This window comes from Seriola dumerili, unplaced genomic scaffold (assembly GCF_002260705.1).
Source record: "Seriola dumerili isolate Sdu_G_001 unplaced genomic scaffold, Sdu_1.0 BDQW01000266.1, whole genome shotgun sequence".
In the NCBI taxonomy this organism is placed as follows: domain Eukaryota; kingdom Metazoa; phylum Chordata; class Actinopteri; order Carangiformes; family Carangidae; genus Seriola; species Seriola dumerili.
In genome coordinates this window covers 702,280-720,241 of record NW_019174521.1, presented here as the reverse complement: position 1 = coordinate 720,241, position 17,962 = coordinate 702,280, and the positions used below count along the sequence as shown (strand labels likewise).

Genomic DNA, 17,962 nt, shown 5'->3' with positions numbered 1-17,962 from the left:
GAATGTTGTTGTAAGCTGGATGTCTATTGTTTACTTTTTGTTTTGTTGTTTTGTTTTCTTTACTGGGTGATCAAAAGGTATCCTCCTGGTTGCCATTTCACTTGCTCTCTATTGTGTCCCCAGTCTTGCATTGTTTCAGTGCAACTATATTCCTTAATTGACCATGTTATTGTCTTGGTCATGATCTTGGCATCTTGTATTTTTAAGTGTCTCCTCCAGTGGAGAAGAAGCCATCTACACCAGCACCAAAGCCCTCAGCTCCTGCTCCTACTGCAGCCAAAGTTGCTCCTCCTGCAGGTAGTTTTTTTCACTTTGTTGGGTGGGACATAAAAACACAGCTCTGTGTTTGTGTCAGTATGTTTTTTGAAAGTAGTGTCCAGTTCTGTTTTTGTTTCTTTATGCCTGATATCTCACAATTGTCTGTTTTTTCCATGCAACCTTTTTTCATTCTAATATCTTTTATCTGTCCTGTGTCTGTTTTAATTTTTTGTCACTTTCATATCTTCTGTCTTCTTGGTCATGACTTTTGGTAATTTGTGCTCCTAAGTGTCTCCTCCAGAGGAAAAGAAACCATCTCCTCCAACACCAAAGCCTCCAGCAGAAAAAGTTGTTCCTCCTGCAGGTAGTTTCTTCTGTTTGTCATTCATGTGGTATAACTCCTTGTTTGTCCCACTCAAATAAAGCTGTTGGGTCTTAACAACAGTCTGACTTCTTTAATCTTGTTTTGTTTGAGTGTATGTTGGTTGTTTGCCAGATCTTTGCCCATGATTTAATCAAGTTGGCATTCTTGTAGCTCCAGTTGCAGCAGTGGAGAAGAAACCCTCTCCACCAGCCGTAAAAGCTGAACCCTCTCCTGTATCGGAGGAAATCTCTCCACCTGAAGGTAACAGCTCTTCTGTAACTTACAGTCATGTTGTTCTCTTATGTGTGTCTTCCACTTTGAAGCATTTCTTATGTGACAGCTTCAATCTTCATACAAAGCAACATGAGCTTTGATTTCAGAAATGCCTTTGCTTTCTAATTCTGTCTAAATCTGATGGTCTGATGTTTGTATTTCCTTCATATTAACAGTATCTGTTGAATGAGGCAAAATAACCTTATATGTAAACGCTTTTTTTTAAACATCTCTTGGTGCATCTGCAATTATTTTTCTGTAACTTTGTTCACTTGCAATGACAAAGAAAATCTGTCTCTTGATAAAACCACTGATTTCAGAGCTCACATCCAGTGCAAATTATTCTGGAAACAGAAAATAAATGAATGCCTCACTTTCTCAACTCAAGTTATCTGTCTTTCTTAGAAACTGAATTTACATGCTTTGTCTTTGATTTAGCCTGTATTCTAACAGTTTGTATTGTGTATGCTTACATTGATCTTATTGAAATTCTTGCAGACAAGGGACCAGTTTCAGCACCTGGACCAACTAAAGGTATACCAAATATTTGCTTCTTTATTTTATAGGCAATAATCTTAATGCATATTGCTATGTTAGTTATTGTCTCATACAACTACAAACTTCATTTACATGTTCAAGAGGTGTGTGAGTCCTGTGTTGTTAAAGATGAAATGTAGAGTTTGCTGTATGTCTGTACGTGAATGTTATAAAACGTATATTTACTGTGTCAACCACAGTGCTACCTCTTAAGCAAAAGGGTAAGGTTCCTGTTCAGGAGGCAAAAACACCCGAATCACCGAAGCTGAAGAGTAAATTTACCAGAATACCTAAAGAGAAGGAACCAGAACCAGAAGTCATTAAGCTGAAGAGAGTTCCAGTGAAAGCTCCAGAACCTGAGAAACAGGTTGTAACTCATAAAGCTCAAGTGACAAAGCATCATGATCCAGAACTAACAGTTCATGGACTTCACGACAGAGAAGATCGAGAGATAATAACACTTGGAAGAACTGAACGAGTCTTCACTGCAGAGGAGGAGACGGTTCAGTTAGGCCTATTTGAGGAAGCTGAGAAGGTTGCAGTCATACAGAAAACAGAGAAAGAAGGTTGGACAAGAACCCCAAAACCGCAGAAAGAGGAGGAACCTGAGGCACCAAGTGTAGATAAGAAGAAAATAACTAAATTGCCCAAGTCAGATGAGCAGAAAGAATTAGTTAAACTAAAACCATTTGATAAACTAGGGAAACCAGAAGAAGAACCGCAAAAGATCCAACTAAAGAAGGTGCCAACTAAGCCTAAAGAACCTGAGAAGGAAGTCATAACTCATAAAGTTGATCTAACAAGACATTATGATACAGAACTATCTGTTCAGATGCTTCGGGATAGAGAGGATCGAGAGGTGATAACACTTGGCAGAACTGAACGAGTCTTCACAGCAGCTGAAGAGGCATCTGAAATGGAATCTATGGAGGAACCGGAACATCTAGAGGCAGAAGATGAGAAATCAAGATGGATAAGAACCCCTAAAGCGCCAAAAGATGAAGAACCTGAGCCAGATTTAACAAAGAAGAAAATAAAGAAATTGCCAAAGAAAGAGGAGGAGCCAGAAGTAGTAACATTGAAACCTTTTGAAAAACCTCAGAAACCTGAGGCAGCTGAGCCTCCAAAAGCTAAGAAAGAGGGGGAAGCAAAAACAGATACTGAGCGTACTCCATTCAAGAGACATGAGATCCCTCAGAGAGATCAACCCAGTGCTGCTATTAAACACAGAAAAGATGAAGATGTTCCCTCAACAAGTCCAGAGGTAATTCCTGATGTCAGCAGAGACCAGACAGTGATCCCACAGAAGAAAAAAATTGATCAGGTACCAAAGGATGAGGAACCTACAGCTGCCGACAAACTTTGTGGAAAACCTAAAACTATTTCCACACCAGATAAAGAGAAAGAGCAGGTTGTGTTAAAACCTTTCACCAAAGATGCCAAGCCTGAAGAAAAATCTGAAAAAACATCTGAAGAGGAGAAAAAGAAGCCTGTGGACACAAAAATAACCAGTCGAACTCCAAGAGATGAAAGTCCTAAAGATCTGAAAGAACAACAGCTTCGGGGAGTTGAAAAGACTGCAACACCCAAAAAAGAGGAGGAGAAAGCTCAGGAGAAAGAACCAGCTGTTCCACCCAAGAAGCCCAGTCCACCAGGAAAGAAAGACATGATCCAGCAGGAAGAAGGAGAGAAAGAGCTTCCACCAAAACAAACAGAAGCCTTGAAAAAAGGTGTTGAACTCAAAAAGACTCCATCGCCTAGAGTTGGTAAAGACAAGGTAGAAGAAGAGAAGGCCCTCAAACCTATTAAGCAGCTCAAGAAGGTTGAGCTCAAAAAGACGCCATCACCAAAAGCTGATAAACCAAAGCCTAAGGAAATGGAACGAGTCCCCATTGAAAAGAAGCCAAGTGCTGAAAAAGTCAAGAGGATTCCCAAAACGGTTTCACCCAAAGATTCTATTGAAGCTGTAACACTCAAAAAGGTCCCTAAGAAGCCGTCACCACAGGTGGTTTCAGAACCAGAGAAGCCTGGTAAAGGGAGGGTCCCTCTGGTGAAGGAGGTTTCTCCTGGAGCCGTGCAGATGAAGAAGGTGCCCACCCAGCCAGAGGAGGAGATTTTCGAAGAGGAGGGAGAAGAAATGGAGGGTGAGGAAGATGAGGAGGCCTGGGGCTGGGAGCTTGTTCCTCCAGAAGACTGGGAAGATGAAGGGGTTGATGGGGCACTGGAGACTCCAGGCATGCCCGGTGGTAAACGAGGTGAGAGGAAGTCCGACAAACTCTCCTAGATGATGACTCTGGAGTTCCCTCATCTCATCTAAGATGACTCATCTAATCCTCATCACCTCCATATTTAATCACCTGATCCATTCATTCATCTAGAGCTCATGTATTCATCTCTGTCCGTCTGTCCATCCACTGTCTGTCCACTTTAATGTTCACATGGTCCATCATATTGTGTTGTCATCAAATGTGTCTTTATCAGATGTCTTCCACATCAGTCATTCAGTGTTTGTCTTCAGTGTTCATGTCATTCACTACTCTCATCTTGTCTCATCACTGATCCATTTGTCAAACACTTCGCTCCACCTTCATCTTCTTCATTGTGTACCATGTGATGTCCCTTCAGTGTTTTCATGTGACGTCATGATCTTTATTTAGCATGTTAGCTGTTAGCAATGGTTAACTCTTTCTCTTGGTTTCTGCTGCTATATTGATGTCAACATTGAGGTCTTACAGAGAAATTTGAGACTCATCTTATTGTTTCTTGTCCAGATGGAAAACCATCAGAGGAGGCACCAAAAGGCAGAGGCCGAGGATTTGGGGGTGAGACTACACTGACATTAGAGCTCAAGTGTACTAACGGTTTTGGTCTTTGTGCTGGGTAATGTTTGAAGCAGTTTCACTTGCTCCATTCACAATTGTTGTTAAGTGTCTTGTACTTTCCAACAAAATCTTCAATCTGAGCCCAGAAGGTTTGTGATGGTCAGCGACAGGCCAGGTTACATCTTTTAATCCAAAATTTTCCAATTTCACACAATTCACATTGTTGGTATCTGTACCAAAGCTCCGGTGTGAAAAAATTTGAACGATACCAGCCAACAATGAAATTTATACTGACAACAGCCAGTATGAGAACACATCATATCATTTAATCTCTGAGATGTGTTACCATGAACACAAAGGTATTTGAATGTTTTTTAGCATCAGTTAGTTTACGTTCTGTCTGTGTGTTGTATGTGTGGTTTGTTGTTTATGTTGTCTTTTTGCTTTGAGTTTTGGTTCTTCAAAGACTCCTGTTGGAAGCTCATAAAGAGTGACTCTGCATGATCCTTAGTCTTTACAGAATCTTATATTCTGTGCTCCCTAACACTAAAAACTGGAGATTCAAAACAGATTTTTATTGAATGTGAGGTTACAGCAACTGAGAGACGTCTAACACACGGTAGGAACAAGATCTTAAAAACTTCCCATTGTCCAGTGTCTGACAACGTTCCTCACTCATCATCATATCTGAAACTGACTTAATTTTTGTATTTGATGTTGCAGCAAGACAAACCCCATCACCTGGCGATGGTGGCAGGGGCCGGGGCCTGAGGCCTGGTGGAAAGGGCCCATCGCCTCCAGAGGATCCCTTTGGAGGATTCAAGCTCAAAGCCGTCCCTCTGAAGTTCATCAAGAAGCTTCAGGACATCGTGCTGAAGGAAGCCGAGTCTATTGGCTCGGCTGCTGTGTTTGATTGTCAGGTCTCACCTTCCACCGCCATCACTTCATGGATGAAAGATGGCAGCAACCTGCGTGAGGGCCCCAAGCACAAGTTTACTTCTGATGGCAAGGATCGCAAGTTGAACATTATTGATGTCCAGCTGTCTGACACTGGTGAATACACCTGTGTGGCCAAGAACGCTGGCAAGGAAGTAACATGCACAGCCAAGCTCATTGTTGAAGGTAAACTAATGAGGTTTTTCATCCTACATAAATATTTTCACAACAATAAAAGCTTGATTTATTTTGTTAATTGAAAAAACAAGCTATTTGTGGGCATCTAAAAGTACACAAACTCAGGTATGGTATTGGCACCAATATGGGAACATTTTAAATGATACCAACACTTTATGTAAGTACAAATACTGTTTTTAAATGACTCCATTTCTCTGTGCAGAACTGCCTGTGAAATGGCTGAAGGAGCTGGAACCAGAGACGTCGTGTATGAAGGGTCAGCCTATGTACCTGACCTGTGAGCTGAACAAGGAGAGAGATGTGATCTGGAAGCGTAACGGCGCAGTCCTGAAGAAACAGGCTGGAAAAGTTGCCATTAATGTCATTGGTATGCAGCACGCTGTGACCATTCAGAACTCCACTGATGAAGATTCGGGTGACTACACGTGTGAGGTAGACGGACAAGAGGAAGTCAAGACTACAACCAACGTCAAAGTGATTGGTAAGCAACAATTCAAGGTAGTACACCGGCTTCATGGGTCAAAGGTCAGACAGTCTAGAATCAGACCTCACTTTTATTCAGTGGCGTAGACCTGGCGGGTGGCTGGGTTGCGTGGACATTTGCTAATGGACTGAATCAGCTGTTAGTTAGTTTCGATTTGGGAAAGGTTTCCATGAACCAGTCACTCTGACATATGTGACATAACTGACATCATTTTCTGTCCAAACCAGGGCTGCAGTTAAAACATCCCATTACCTTGAGCTTAGATTTAAAACACTGATCAATGTGTTGTCCGTCTGATTCTGACCTGGCTTGAAAATATCACAACCTGTACCTACATCCACCAACACTCTCTGTTGGTTCTCAGACTGGGAATAATCTGATGCTTTCAGCGTGTGAAACACTGCAGCTCAGAGGTCTGTAACCAGGCTCAGACCTCAGAGTCAACACTGTTTTAAACAAACTGAACCCTCTGTCCTCAGAAATCATCAAAGACTGGCTGGTGAAGCCCCTGAGAGACCAGCATGTGAAACCAAAGGCTAAGGCCACATTCAAATGTGAGCTCTTCAAGGACACTCCCAACTGGAAGTGGTTCAAAGGAGACAACGAGCTCACTCCTTCAGACAAGGTGGAGATCAACAAAGATGGAAAGGACATGACACTGACCATTAAGAACTGCCAGCCCGAAGACGTAGCAGAGTACACCATCGAGGTGGAGGATCGCAGATACTCAGCGAAACTGACACTTGGAGGTCGGTGTAACACATGTATGAATCCACGTTAGAGAATCATGAGGCTCATGTCCAAACAGCTGAAATATGTCTCTAATTTCAGAGCGTGAGGCCGAGATCCTGAAGCCTCTCGCCAGCGTGGAAGTGGTTGAGAAGGAAGAAGCCAACTTTGACACTGAAATATCTGAGGATGATGTGGCTGGTGAATGGAAGCTGAGAGGCCAGGTGTTGACCAGATCTCCGGTAAGAATCTCAGAATAAACTGGTCTGACCTGCAGAGACAGCAGCTACGAAATGTGGATTTACCTTCTGGTCAGAGTCTTAGTCCTGTTTATTTATTCTTTCTGATTAAAATCAGAATTATGCTCATTTTGATTATATTTATGTTCAGATTGATTTAGCACTGTTTCTTTGTGTGAAGAAGTTTAGTTTGTTTAAAACGTGGTTTTGGTGAAAGCCGTTCAGACTTCTCAGAGAGTTTAGTTTCGGTGTTGGTTCTAAAACTCTCAGCACAAAACATTTCAAGCTCAGGTTTGTCTGGACTTTGTTTTTCAGACCTGCGACATTAAAGCTGAGGGAAAGAAACGTTTCCTCACGTTGAAAAACGTGCAGCTGGATCAGGCTGGTGAAGTGTCGTACCAGGCCCTGAACGCCAACACCAGCGCCATGCTCACCGTTAAAGGTACAAACCCGCCACAGATAAACCTGGTTTTGTTTTCTGTTGTTTGTTGCGAGCTGCTGCGTTTGTCAGTCTTGGAAAACGGAGACAGATGTGGTAAGAAAAGTGACGGCTGTGTCTTTGTCTGTGTGAATAACTGCCGCATTATTCGCACCTCCCAGAGATCGAAATGGGCTTTGTTGACCTGTTGAAGGACATTTCTGTGCCTGAAAAGAAACAGGCTAAGTTTGAATGCACCATCACCAAGGATGTGCCAAAGGTCATGTGGTTCAGGGGGGCGGAGATCGTCACCCCGAGCCCTAAATATGAAATTATTGACGATGGAAAGAAACACATGCTGATCATAAACAGCTGTGAGTTTGACGATGAGGCTCAGTACACCATCGAAGTGTTGGGCCAGAAATCGGCCGCTCAGCTGGTGGTGGAAGGTAAGTGGCAGCTTCATGTTGCTCATGTTCTCTCTGTGTCGTCATTTGATGTTTGTGGCTTTAAAGTGGCACCAACCGGCCTGTCTGTGTGCACTGACCTCATGTATTCCAGGCATGAGGCTGAAATTTGTCCAGCAGCTTCAGGACCAAACAGTCAAAGAAGGTAAAACGGCTCGGTTTGAGCTGGAGCTGACTCACGAGAACGTGCCGGTGGTTTGGTACCGAAACGAAGTCAAACTCCACGTGAGCCGCACAGTGCTCACGCACGTGGAAGGAAAGAGACACACTCTAGAAATGAGGACGTTGTCTCTAGATGATACCTGCCAGATTAAGGCAGAGGCCAAAGGAATTTACTCGGTGGCCAAACTGACTGTGATAGGTAACAACACACTTTCCTTTCCTTTGTCTTTGATCTTAGCTCTGCACAGTGTGTCGGTCAGCTGATGCAGGGCAGTAATATCATTAACAAGTTCATATGTAAAATATATGAATGTCTTTGATGGGATTTTTGTTTTTAAGAACAGTTGAATTAGTTAGTTTATTAAGTTTATTTCAGTTTATTTTCTTTATGAATGAAAACTGTTGTTCTGAAAATCAGAAATAAATACAGACGATTTCCAAAAACACAACTTCCACAATTCACACATTAACATTTTCATTATGATGAATTTGACTGGTCTCCTGTTTCTACGCCTTTTTCATTTTAGTGTATAAAATGATAAAAAGAATGAGAATAAGACCAAGCTGCAATAAACCAGAATTATATTATAATACAAGAATAATAAAAGTATTAAAATGACAGTGATCAGTTTTCAGTGTCCTGTCTGTTCAGTTTTCTGCCTCTGTGCTGAACATCAGACTCTAAACCCTGCGTCTGTATTTACCTGAAACTGACTGACTCCTGGTCCTGGATCTGTTCCAGAGGGCGACCCCATCTTCGTGGTGAAGCTGCAGGACTACACCGCCACAGAGAAGGACGAGGTGACCCTGGACTGTGAACTGAGCAAAGATGTCCCCGTCGTCTGGTACCACGAAGAGACGGAGATCATCGCCTCCAAGATGGTGGTCATGAGGTGCGAGGGCACACGCAGGTCTTTGGTCCTGAAGAAGGTGGAGCAGAGCGATAAAGGGAAATACGTATGTGACTGTGGAACAGACAAGACCTCAGCCAACATCAATATTGAAGGTAAACATGGTGAAACCATCAGGTTTATTCTACAGAAACTATCTATTGAAATCTGCAGAACAGACAGACCTGGACTCAAGAGCGAGAGAAGAGGACAAACATCAGTTGTGAGGTTGATAAGTCATAATTTAAGAAAATGTCTCATTTTAGGAAAGAGAGAAAAAAAATGTAAACATAAAAAACAAGTGTTCAACAAATGTGGCTTTTTTCTTTTTAGTATTTTCATGTCTGTTTTCTTCTGCGGAGGTCTTTCTTATTTCCTTTTTATGTCTTGTATGATAAAAACAGGTGTGAGAAAGTCAGAATTATATGTATATATATATATATATATATATATTTATATATTTATATATTTATATATATATACATATAGGAGAATAAGGTCATTTATTGGATTGAGTTCTGATTCAGAAAAAACTGACATTTTCAAACCCACCAGCTCGTGACATCAAGGTGGTTCGGCCGATTTACGGCGTGGAGCTGTTTGATGGAGAGACGGCTCGTTTCGAGGTCGAGATCTCGGAGGACGACGTCCGCGGCCAGTGGAAGCTGAACGGAGAAACTCTCAGTCCTTCCTCTGTGAGCTTCAGTCTCACCATATGATTTATTGTCCTCGTGTTGATTTGTGATGTGAATCAGTGTAATAACAACAATAATAATGATTTGACAGGATGTTGACATCATTGAGGAGGGAGCGAAGCACACACTGATCCTGTACAACTGCAAAGTGTCCATGACCGGTGAGGTGGCATTCGCCGCCGCTAACGCCAAATGTTCTGCTAACCTGAAGGTCAAAGGTAAAACTACTTAAAGTTACTTGATGATTTAAAAACAATCGTCACATTGTACACAAGCAGAACAAACTGTCTCTGTAGAATGAGCCGAGCCTCAGCGTCGATGACATGAAGAAGAGTCTGTGTTTGATAGAAATGATCAAATCAAGTGAAACCCTTTCTATCGCTCAGAGCTTCCTCTGAACTTCCTCACTCCGCTGAGCGACGTTCAGGTGTACGAGAAGGACGAAGCAAGGTTCGAGCTGGAGGTGTCCAGAGCTCCGAAGACGTTCCGCTGGCTGAAGGGTTCGCAGGAGCTGCAGAGCGACGACAAGTACGAGATGATCCAGGAGGGAAACATGTACGTTCTGCTGATCCGCTCGGCCGCCTACGATGACGAGGCCAAGTACATGTTTGAGGCAGAGGACAAGAGGACGACTGGCAAACTGATCATTCAGGGTGAGGCCATGTTTTCACACGACGCTCCTTTAAACCTGAGAACCTCTGTTAAAACACATTCAACTGATTTGTTTTTTTTTAAATCTGTGATTTATAATCACAGTCAGAATAAAAAAAATGGGTGTTTAGATTGATTTAGATTTAGGAATATTTTCTATTTTCCATCAGTGATTTTTTGGAATTTACTTAAATTCTCTGATTTCATATGAATCATTTTAAAGTACACAGGAATGTGGGAATTTGAAGCAGACTGTGAAGTTTATATCTGGTGTCACATGTTCTTTAAAACTGTTGAAGCTGCTGAGGTTCAGGCCCAGACACGAACAGACACAGAATTAACAGTTGGATTTTTTCTTTTTGTTTTATTGAATCTTTAAATCCAGACAAATTCATTTTTATTCTATTTGAATTATGTGCTCAGTTTCATAAGTCTAAGTGTTTGTGTGGGTTAGGTATTCGTTTGGAGTTTGTCAAACCGATTAAGGACGTGACGGTGAAGGAGCGGGAAACAGCCGAATTCAGTGTTGAACTCTCCCACGACAAGATCCCGGTGGTCTGGTACAAAAACGACGTCCGTCTGCACCCGAGCAAGGTGGTGCACATGTCGGATCACGGAAAGATCCACACGCTGGCCTTCAAGGAGGTCACCATCGACGACACCTCCATGATCAGAGTGGAGGCCATGGACAAGACTGTGACCGCCATGCTCAATGTCATCGGTCAGTGTCACAGGGTCCAACCTCAAGGCTGAAATGAAAGGATTAACCTGATTTATTTAAAGTAGATTTGTGCGATGACACCGCCCTGTGTCTCTGCAGAGGGCGACCTGTATTTCACCACAAAGCTGCACAACTACACGGCCGTGGAGAAAGACGAGGTGAAGCTGGTCTGTGAGCTGAGCAAGGCCGTCGCCGACGTCAAGTGGTTCAAGGACGGGAAGGAGATCACTCCCTCCAAGAACATCGCCATCAGCACCGACGGCAAGAAGCGCATCCTGATGGTCAGGAAGGCGGAGAAGGCCAATATCGGCGCATACACCTGCGACTGTGGCTCAGATAAAACCACAGCCAACCTCAACATTGAAGGTAAAACCTCTGAAGGTCATGAGGAGGATGTTGGTATGAAGGAGTCATGTGATATTAAGATTTTCTTTATGCTATCTCACTTGACTTGAAGTGTTTCTGGCAGGAAGCCTTCGCTGGTTAAAACACATTGTTACATGTAAAATAACATGTAACACGTGGAAACATGAATGCTCTTAGTCCGACTGAGCCGGCGGTGCGGAGCACGTCGCCCTCTTGTGGCCAAAACGATTATTACAAAAGCAAACAAGCTAATTTTTTTTTTCCCAGAGAGGAAAGTGAGTAAAAATATGTTTTTGGGGGCGGCTGGCAGGATGATGGATGATCCTGCTCACTCACACTGATTTAAACATATTTGTGAAGAAGTTTTGAGGGTAAAACACATTTAGTTTGTTTTGACAAAGTTTTAGATTTTTGGGAGAAAGAACCAAAGTGTTGTGTTGATATTTTTGTTCAGTGTATTTTGGCCAGAAACTATTAAGCTTTTAAAACCCTTCCAGTTGTTTCCATCAGAAAGACGATCTTCCATTTTTATTAGTTGTTCATTCTGTCAAGTACAGCTCAGTGGTTCTGGTCTGACCCATGGATCAGGATCACAACAGTAACTCTGTCTGTCATCAAACCGTGACTAACACTGCCCCCCCCCCCCCACAGAGCGCGACATCAAGGTGGTCCGTCCCCTGTACAGTGTGGAGGTCACAGAGACGGAGACAGCCAAGTTTGAGACAGAGATTTCAGAGGAGGACGTCCATGGAAACTGGAAACTGAAGGGAGAAGCCCTGCACCAGTCTGCTGTGAGTCTTCCTCTGTGACCTGAGCTTTCAGTGAAGTCCAAGAGTTCACCGACACTTGGTTGAAACGTTCTGTTTTCTTTCAGGACGTTGAGATTAAGGAGGAAGGAACCAAACACATGCTGATCCTCTATAATGTCCGGATGGACATGGCAGGAGGCGTCGACTTCTCAGCCGCCAACGCCAAGTCCAACGCTCAGCTCAGAGTGAAAGGTGAGTTTTTACTCACAGGTTGAAGATGCTCGTGTCTTCAGCCTCAGACTCACTGACATTGTTTTTCACTTTATTGTCTAAGTTGTGTTGTTATCAGATTTCTGATCAATCTGTTTGTTAATGAGATAATGTCAAGTGTTTTAAATGAAGTGGGATGTTAAAGTAAGAAAAAGTTTTTGTTCTGTGGAACATCTCCACATCCTGAGACCGAAAAAGCTCAAATGCATTTGTTGAAATAACAGTTTGATATATTAAGATTTAAATATGTTTAATATTGGAAATTTAAAAAAGCAGGAAAAAGGACTTTTTTTTAAAATTGCAGATAAATAAATAAACAATTCAAGTAGACTGGTGACAATATTTCCAATGGTTTAAAGTTTTAACTGAAGAGTCAAAAACGCTCTTACGTTTGAATAATTCAAATCTTCATGTTAAAGTATTTTTTTAATGATCTAAGATGTTCAGTTTTCTTCCACGTCAGAACAGATGTCGTAGCTTTGGATGACCTGTGGACATTAAGTTGTTTCTACAGTTTCTAACTCTCATCTGGAAACTTCACATTTAAACCAGAGGAAGCAACAGAATAGGAAATGAGCTCTTTTCTCTGTCACATACCACAGTGTCATGTGTCTCCAGTATTCAGCCAATCAGCTCCTGTGGTTATTTTGGACACCTCTGACTTTATCTGAAGTTGAGAGGCTGCTCTCTGATTGGAGGAGCAGGAACACCACTCCACAAAGCTCCTGACATGAAACAAACCTCAGATCAGCTCCGGACACCCGGCGGTCCGACGGGTGCCCGCTGGTCCATTTAACCATGTCGCCTTCTTCTTCTTCAGCTCGGTCCATCGGCCTGATGCGTCCTCTGAAGGACGTGACGGTGACGGCTGGAGAGACAGCGACTTTCGAGTGCGAGCTGTCGTACGAAGGCATCGCGGTGGAGTGGTTCCTGGGAGGACAGAAGATGGAGGCCAGTGACCGGGTGAGTCAAACATCATGGTTTAATATGTGAATGTTTCTATGACGACTTATAGAAAAAGTTTCATGAACACGTCTGGGACTGAGACAAAGGCGCCTCACTGACAGAATCCTCTTTAAGAAGAAAACTGAATTTCAGAAAACAAAAATGAGCAGTAAAGACGGAGAGTTTTTGTGTGTGTTTGTATTTTTATCTAATGTAATTAGTAATAATGGAACTCGCTTCCACTCACACGTTAAAACAAGACGACAACAAAAATAAAAGTTTGCTGTCAGACCAAAGAAACAGAGACATACTGTAAAAAAATCCAGTCCAGAAATTTAATTTGAGATTAAAGAATAATCGCCTTGTTAAGAATTTTTTCATAATTATGGGTTTTTAGCTCTGTCTCAAGACTTCGGCTCTAAAGTTCATTTGTTTTTTTTCTCATTTAAAGAAAACAATGTATTTCTTGCAGTGCATGGATTGTCATTTCCTGCACGGAGTAATATGGAACCATGTTTGCTTTAACACAAACATTCACAGTCACGTTTCCATCAGTGGAGATTCAGATTTGTATCGTCTGTTTTCAGATTAAAGCTCATTTTCTCTTTTGCAGTGCAGTGATTTGTCTTTGTCAGCTGTGTTTTAAAATGACGGCGATCCTTTTCTGGAAACGTGGATCTCACAGTAGCTGAAGATTTTTCTGTTTTTAAGAAAAACATGAAGATTTAATGAGACTGAGTTAGTTAGTTAGTCAGGCTGTTTTTACAATGTAGAGACTCTGCAGTTAAAAATAACCAAAGATAAAGAGCAGCTGCTGTTATCTGTAACACACAGACTCACACTGTCACCACAGCCTTATATGTAGACAGAGCCACAGGTAACAGACTGACAATATTCACACAAACTCTTCTGTGTATTTTCCATGACACATTTCTGTTTCATTTATGTTTAATGTTGGAGAGAAAAACTGAAGATTTGAAACCTTTAAGTAAAAACATTAATCAACTCTGAAATAACTGAACAAGGTAAATCATCAGAAATCTAATTTCCTAAAACAACTGACTCAAACAGCAGGATGAAAATATCTCTAATCAAACTCTGATGAGTCTCAGTAAACCACAGAACAAGAGAACTATGTTTTCACCAGAGTCTGGAAAATGTCAATATTGGAAACTGGAGAAAAACTCTTCCCAACAGCAGATTCTCTTCAGATTTATCATGTCAATGATAGATTAATAGTAGATCAATAGATTAAACAGCAGGTGAAAAGTGTTTTTTTTGTAAAATAAACTGAAAAACTGGTCCAGAGCATCAGTCATCTCCAGAACATTCACATCACTGGTGTCCATGATGTAGGGAGATGGTCCAACAACAGGCCCCGCCCCCTCATACAGAAACTAGGACTGAAACAGTGCAGATATATCTACATGTAGATCTGCATGCACATCTGCATGTATAGCTACATGCAGATGTGCATGTATCTGCATAGAGATACATGTACATCTGCATGTGTATCTTATAAACCTTCAGAGCGTCTCTGTAGTGGATTTATTCTCCACAACAAAACTCAGCAACAAACAAAAACTTGATAGAAGGGAGGTTTTTTTACAGTGTAGTGTCTGACGTGATTTGCTAGTTCACTAATTAAATGAAATCAGATCATTAAACTGGTGATTTGGGTTTTTTTCTGTCCCTGCAGGTAAAGACTCGTGTGGCGGGTCGTGTTCACGCTCTGACCGTCAGAGATGTGAAACTGTCGGAGGCTGGCGAGGTCAAACTGACCGCTAAAGACTTCCAGACCCAGGCTCAGCTCATTGTCAGAGGTGAGACACTCGAACACATCGGGGACAGTAAACACATCACAGGCTCTGAGGCCCTGAGCAGGAGGTGTATTCTTGGTTCTTACCCAATATATAACCTTTGTTTTCTCGTGCGCTCTCAGAGCCGCCGGTAGAGTTCACGAAGCCGCTGGAGGACCAGACGGTGGAGGAAGAGGCCACCGCCACGCTGGAGTGTGAAGTTTCCAGAGAGAACGCAGAGGTACAATGGTTCAGAGAAGGACAGGAGATCAGAAAGACCAAGAAGTATGACTTGATTGTCGACGGACGCAAGAGAGCGCTGGTCATCCACGGCTGCTCTCCGGATGACGCCAAGATGTACACATGTGACGCCAAAGAGTTCAAGACGTCCTGTTTCCTGGAGGTTACACGTAAGAACTAAACCTTTCTGTTATTGAACCTTTGAATTCAGAGTTACAGGGGCAGTCACGTCGTTTTATAGAATCTGTAAAACAAAATCAGTTCAGGGAGTTGTGAATAACAATTAATATCACAGTAAGATATTTCTTTTAATAAATCTCCCTTAGATATTAGATTAAACAATCATTTACTTTTACTACATATTGTAATGAATTAATAACATATTTTAACATGTTTTTTTATCATAATGCACAGACATTTTTATTTGTATTGTTAATTAACTTGTATCATTAGTACAGAATTAGAATATAATCAATTTTTTATATATTCATTTGAAATATTTTTGAATTATTATTTTTTAATATTATATTTTTACTTACCAAGTCATGATTTTTAGTTTCTCACTGAAGTTTTTTGTTTTATAATTGTGTGTTTCTGGCCTTAATCAGCCTCCACACAGTCTAATACTTTCTGTCATGTTTTGGTCCCTTTAAAGTCTTTGTTGGACTTTTCCTTCCAAGAGAACAAATAAATGACAATTTAGGATTTATTAAAATAACAACTCAAGCTTGAACTCAAGTATCTTACAATTATGATTCTCAAAGTTCAGATTATTAGTTTAGACGAACATAAATCAGATGAAATGCTTGTTGGATTGAATTGTTGAACTTCTATTACAACAGTGTTGTTTTTGTCCGCAGCTCCTCATGTGGAGATTACAAAGCCTTTGCAGGATGTGGAGGTCAGAGAGAAGGAATCTGCCAAGTTTGAATGTGAAGTGTCCCGCGAGTCCGCCAAGGTGAGACCAGATCCCCCACTGTTCTGTCACTTGGAGATCTGGTTTTACAGCTGGATGTGAAAGAATCGACTGAACAGTCTCCAAGATAAATCTCATTTCATCTCACTTCTGTCCCACCAGGTGCGTTGGTTCAAGGACGGAAGTGAGATCAGGAGAGGAAAGAAGTACGAGATCACGGCTAAGGGAGTCCAGAGGATCCTCATCGTCCACAAGTCGGTGTTTGACGATGAGGCAGAGTACGAATGTGACGCCAGAACTTCCAAGACATCCGGCATGCTCACGGTCATCGGTGAGCAGCATCCTCATTATTTGATTATTTCTCTTGAAAATAGTTTTTCCATTTCACAATAATTTACTGAGAAAACTGGAGGAAAGAGAAGGGAACAGAGTGGCACCTGTTGCATTAAGAGCTAAGAGGTAAAATTATAAAATTATAAAATTATATTAATGGAATAACTGTAAATAAACAGCAAGAAAAGAGTCCTGACACAAATACTTTGGGTGTAAGCAGGCAGCAGAGAATGTCTGACAGTCAAAACTTGGGACACCCAGCCCCCCCCACTCCTCTTTGCCCTCATTAACCCCTGCGGCTTTAACCTTCACAGAGGAGGCAGCCAGGTTCACCAAGAACCTGTCCAACGTGGAGGGAACGGAGACGGACAGCGTGAAGATGATCTGCGAGGTGTCGAAAGCAAACGCTGATGTCATCTGGTACAAAGGAGATGAGGAGCTGCCGGAGGGCGGCCGCTACGACCAGATCATGGACGGACGCAAGAGGATCCTGATCATCCAGGACCTGAGAATGGAGGACGCCGGAGAGTACAACTGCAGGCTGAGTCCCACTGTCAAGACGTCTGCCACGCTCAAACTCAACGGTAAGAAAACAACAACATCTGAAATCATCATGTTCTGATCACAGGAAGTTAAAGGACCCTGTCACTCACCGTTGTACTAACACTTTACGCTCTTTTGGGAAGACATAAGAAAAACAGTTTGATTCGACAGGAAGTGGAGGAAATCACAGTGTGACGGATTTATTGGCTGAAATCTTTACTTACACAGCAAAATAACCACTTTCTCTTCCCCTGTGCTTTTCCTCTTCTCCTTCTTCTTCCTCTTGTTCTTCTTCATCTTCTCCAGAACTGGCGGCTGAGTTCATCACCCGTCCTCAGAACCAGGAGGTGGTGGAGGGCGAGAAAGCTGAGTTCACCTGCTCCGTCTCCAAGGAAACCTATGAGGTGAAATGGTTCAGAGGTGACAAGGAAGTCGAAGCCGGGGACAAGTACACAATCATCAGTGAAGGAAAGAGAAGGGCTCTTATTGTGAAAAACTGTGAGCTGAAGGATGAAGGAGGCTACGTTGCTCACATCAGCAGCGTTAAAGCCTCAGCTGATCTGTGTGTGATTGGTAAGACTCTTAATTTCTTTGTTTACATCCTGTCTTGGTTCAATCAAAGGTTTGATTTTAATAAGTTTGTATTTTACTCCAGAAAAACTGAGGATCATCACGCCGATCAGAGATACGGAGGTGAAGGAGGGAAGCGAGATCGTGTTCAATTGCGAGACGAACACAGAGGGAGCAAAGGCCAAGTGGCTGAAGAACGAGGAGACCATATTCGAGAGCAGCAAGTACATGATGGCTCAGAGGGACAACGTCTTCTCCCTGAGGATCAGAGACGCCCAGAAGGGAGACGAAGCCAGCTACACCATCAACCTGACCAATCACAGAGGAGAGCATGCCAAGAGCGCTGCCAGCGCTAAAGTCGCAGGTAAATAATGTGATTTTTCCTCA

The 17,962-nt window shown here is 42.3% G+C and overlaps 1 protein-coding gene across 1 annotated transcript in view; it reads left to right on the top strand.

Moving 5' to 3' along the window:
• ttn (titin) overlaps positions 1–17,962 on the top strand; it is a 173,814-nt gene that overhangs the window by 67,889 nt on the left and 87,963 nt on the right. The window contains 25 exon segments of the mRNA XM_022757173.1: positions 2,535–3,687; positions 4,204–4,254; positions 4,978–5,376; positions 5,591–5,869; positions 6,352–6,621; positions 6,704–6,843; positions 7,156–7,282; positions 7,441–7,707; positions 7,820–8,086; positions 8,630–8,893; positions 9,333–9,472; positions 9,564–9,690; positions 9,859–10,125; positions 10,578–10,844; positions 10,944–11,210; positions 11,862–12,001; positions 12,085–12,211; positions 13,050–13,192; positions 14,874–14,997; positions 15,117–15,383; positions 16,074–16,171; positions 16,292–16,460; positions 16,777–17,046; positions 17,312–17,578; positions 17,661–17,939. Coding sequence (XP_022612894.1) covers positions 2,535–3,687; positions 4,204–4,254; positions 4,978–5,376; positions 5,591–5,869; positions 6,352–6,621; positions 6,704–6,843; positions 7,156–7,282; positions 7,441–7,707; positions 7,820–8,086; positions 8,630–8,893; positions 9,333–9,472; positions 9,564–9,690; positions 9,859–10,125; positions 10,578–10,844; positions 10,944–11,210; positions 11,862–12,001; positions 12,085–12,211; positions 13,050–13,192; positions 14,874–14,997; positions 15,117–15,383; positions 16,074–16,171; positions 16,292–16,460; positions 16,777–17,046; positions 17,312–17,578; positions 17,661–17,939 — 6,169 coding nt within the window.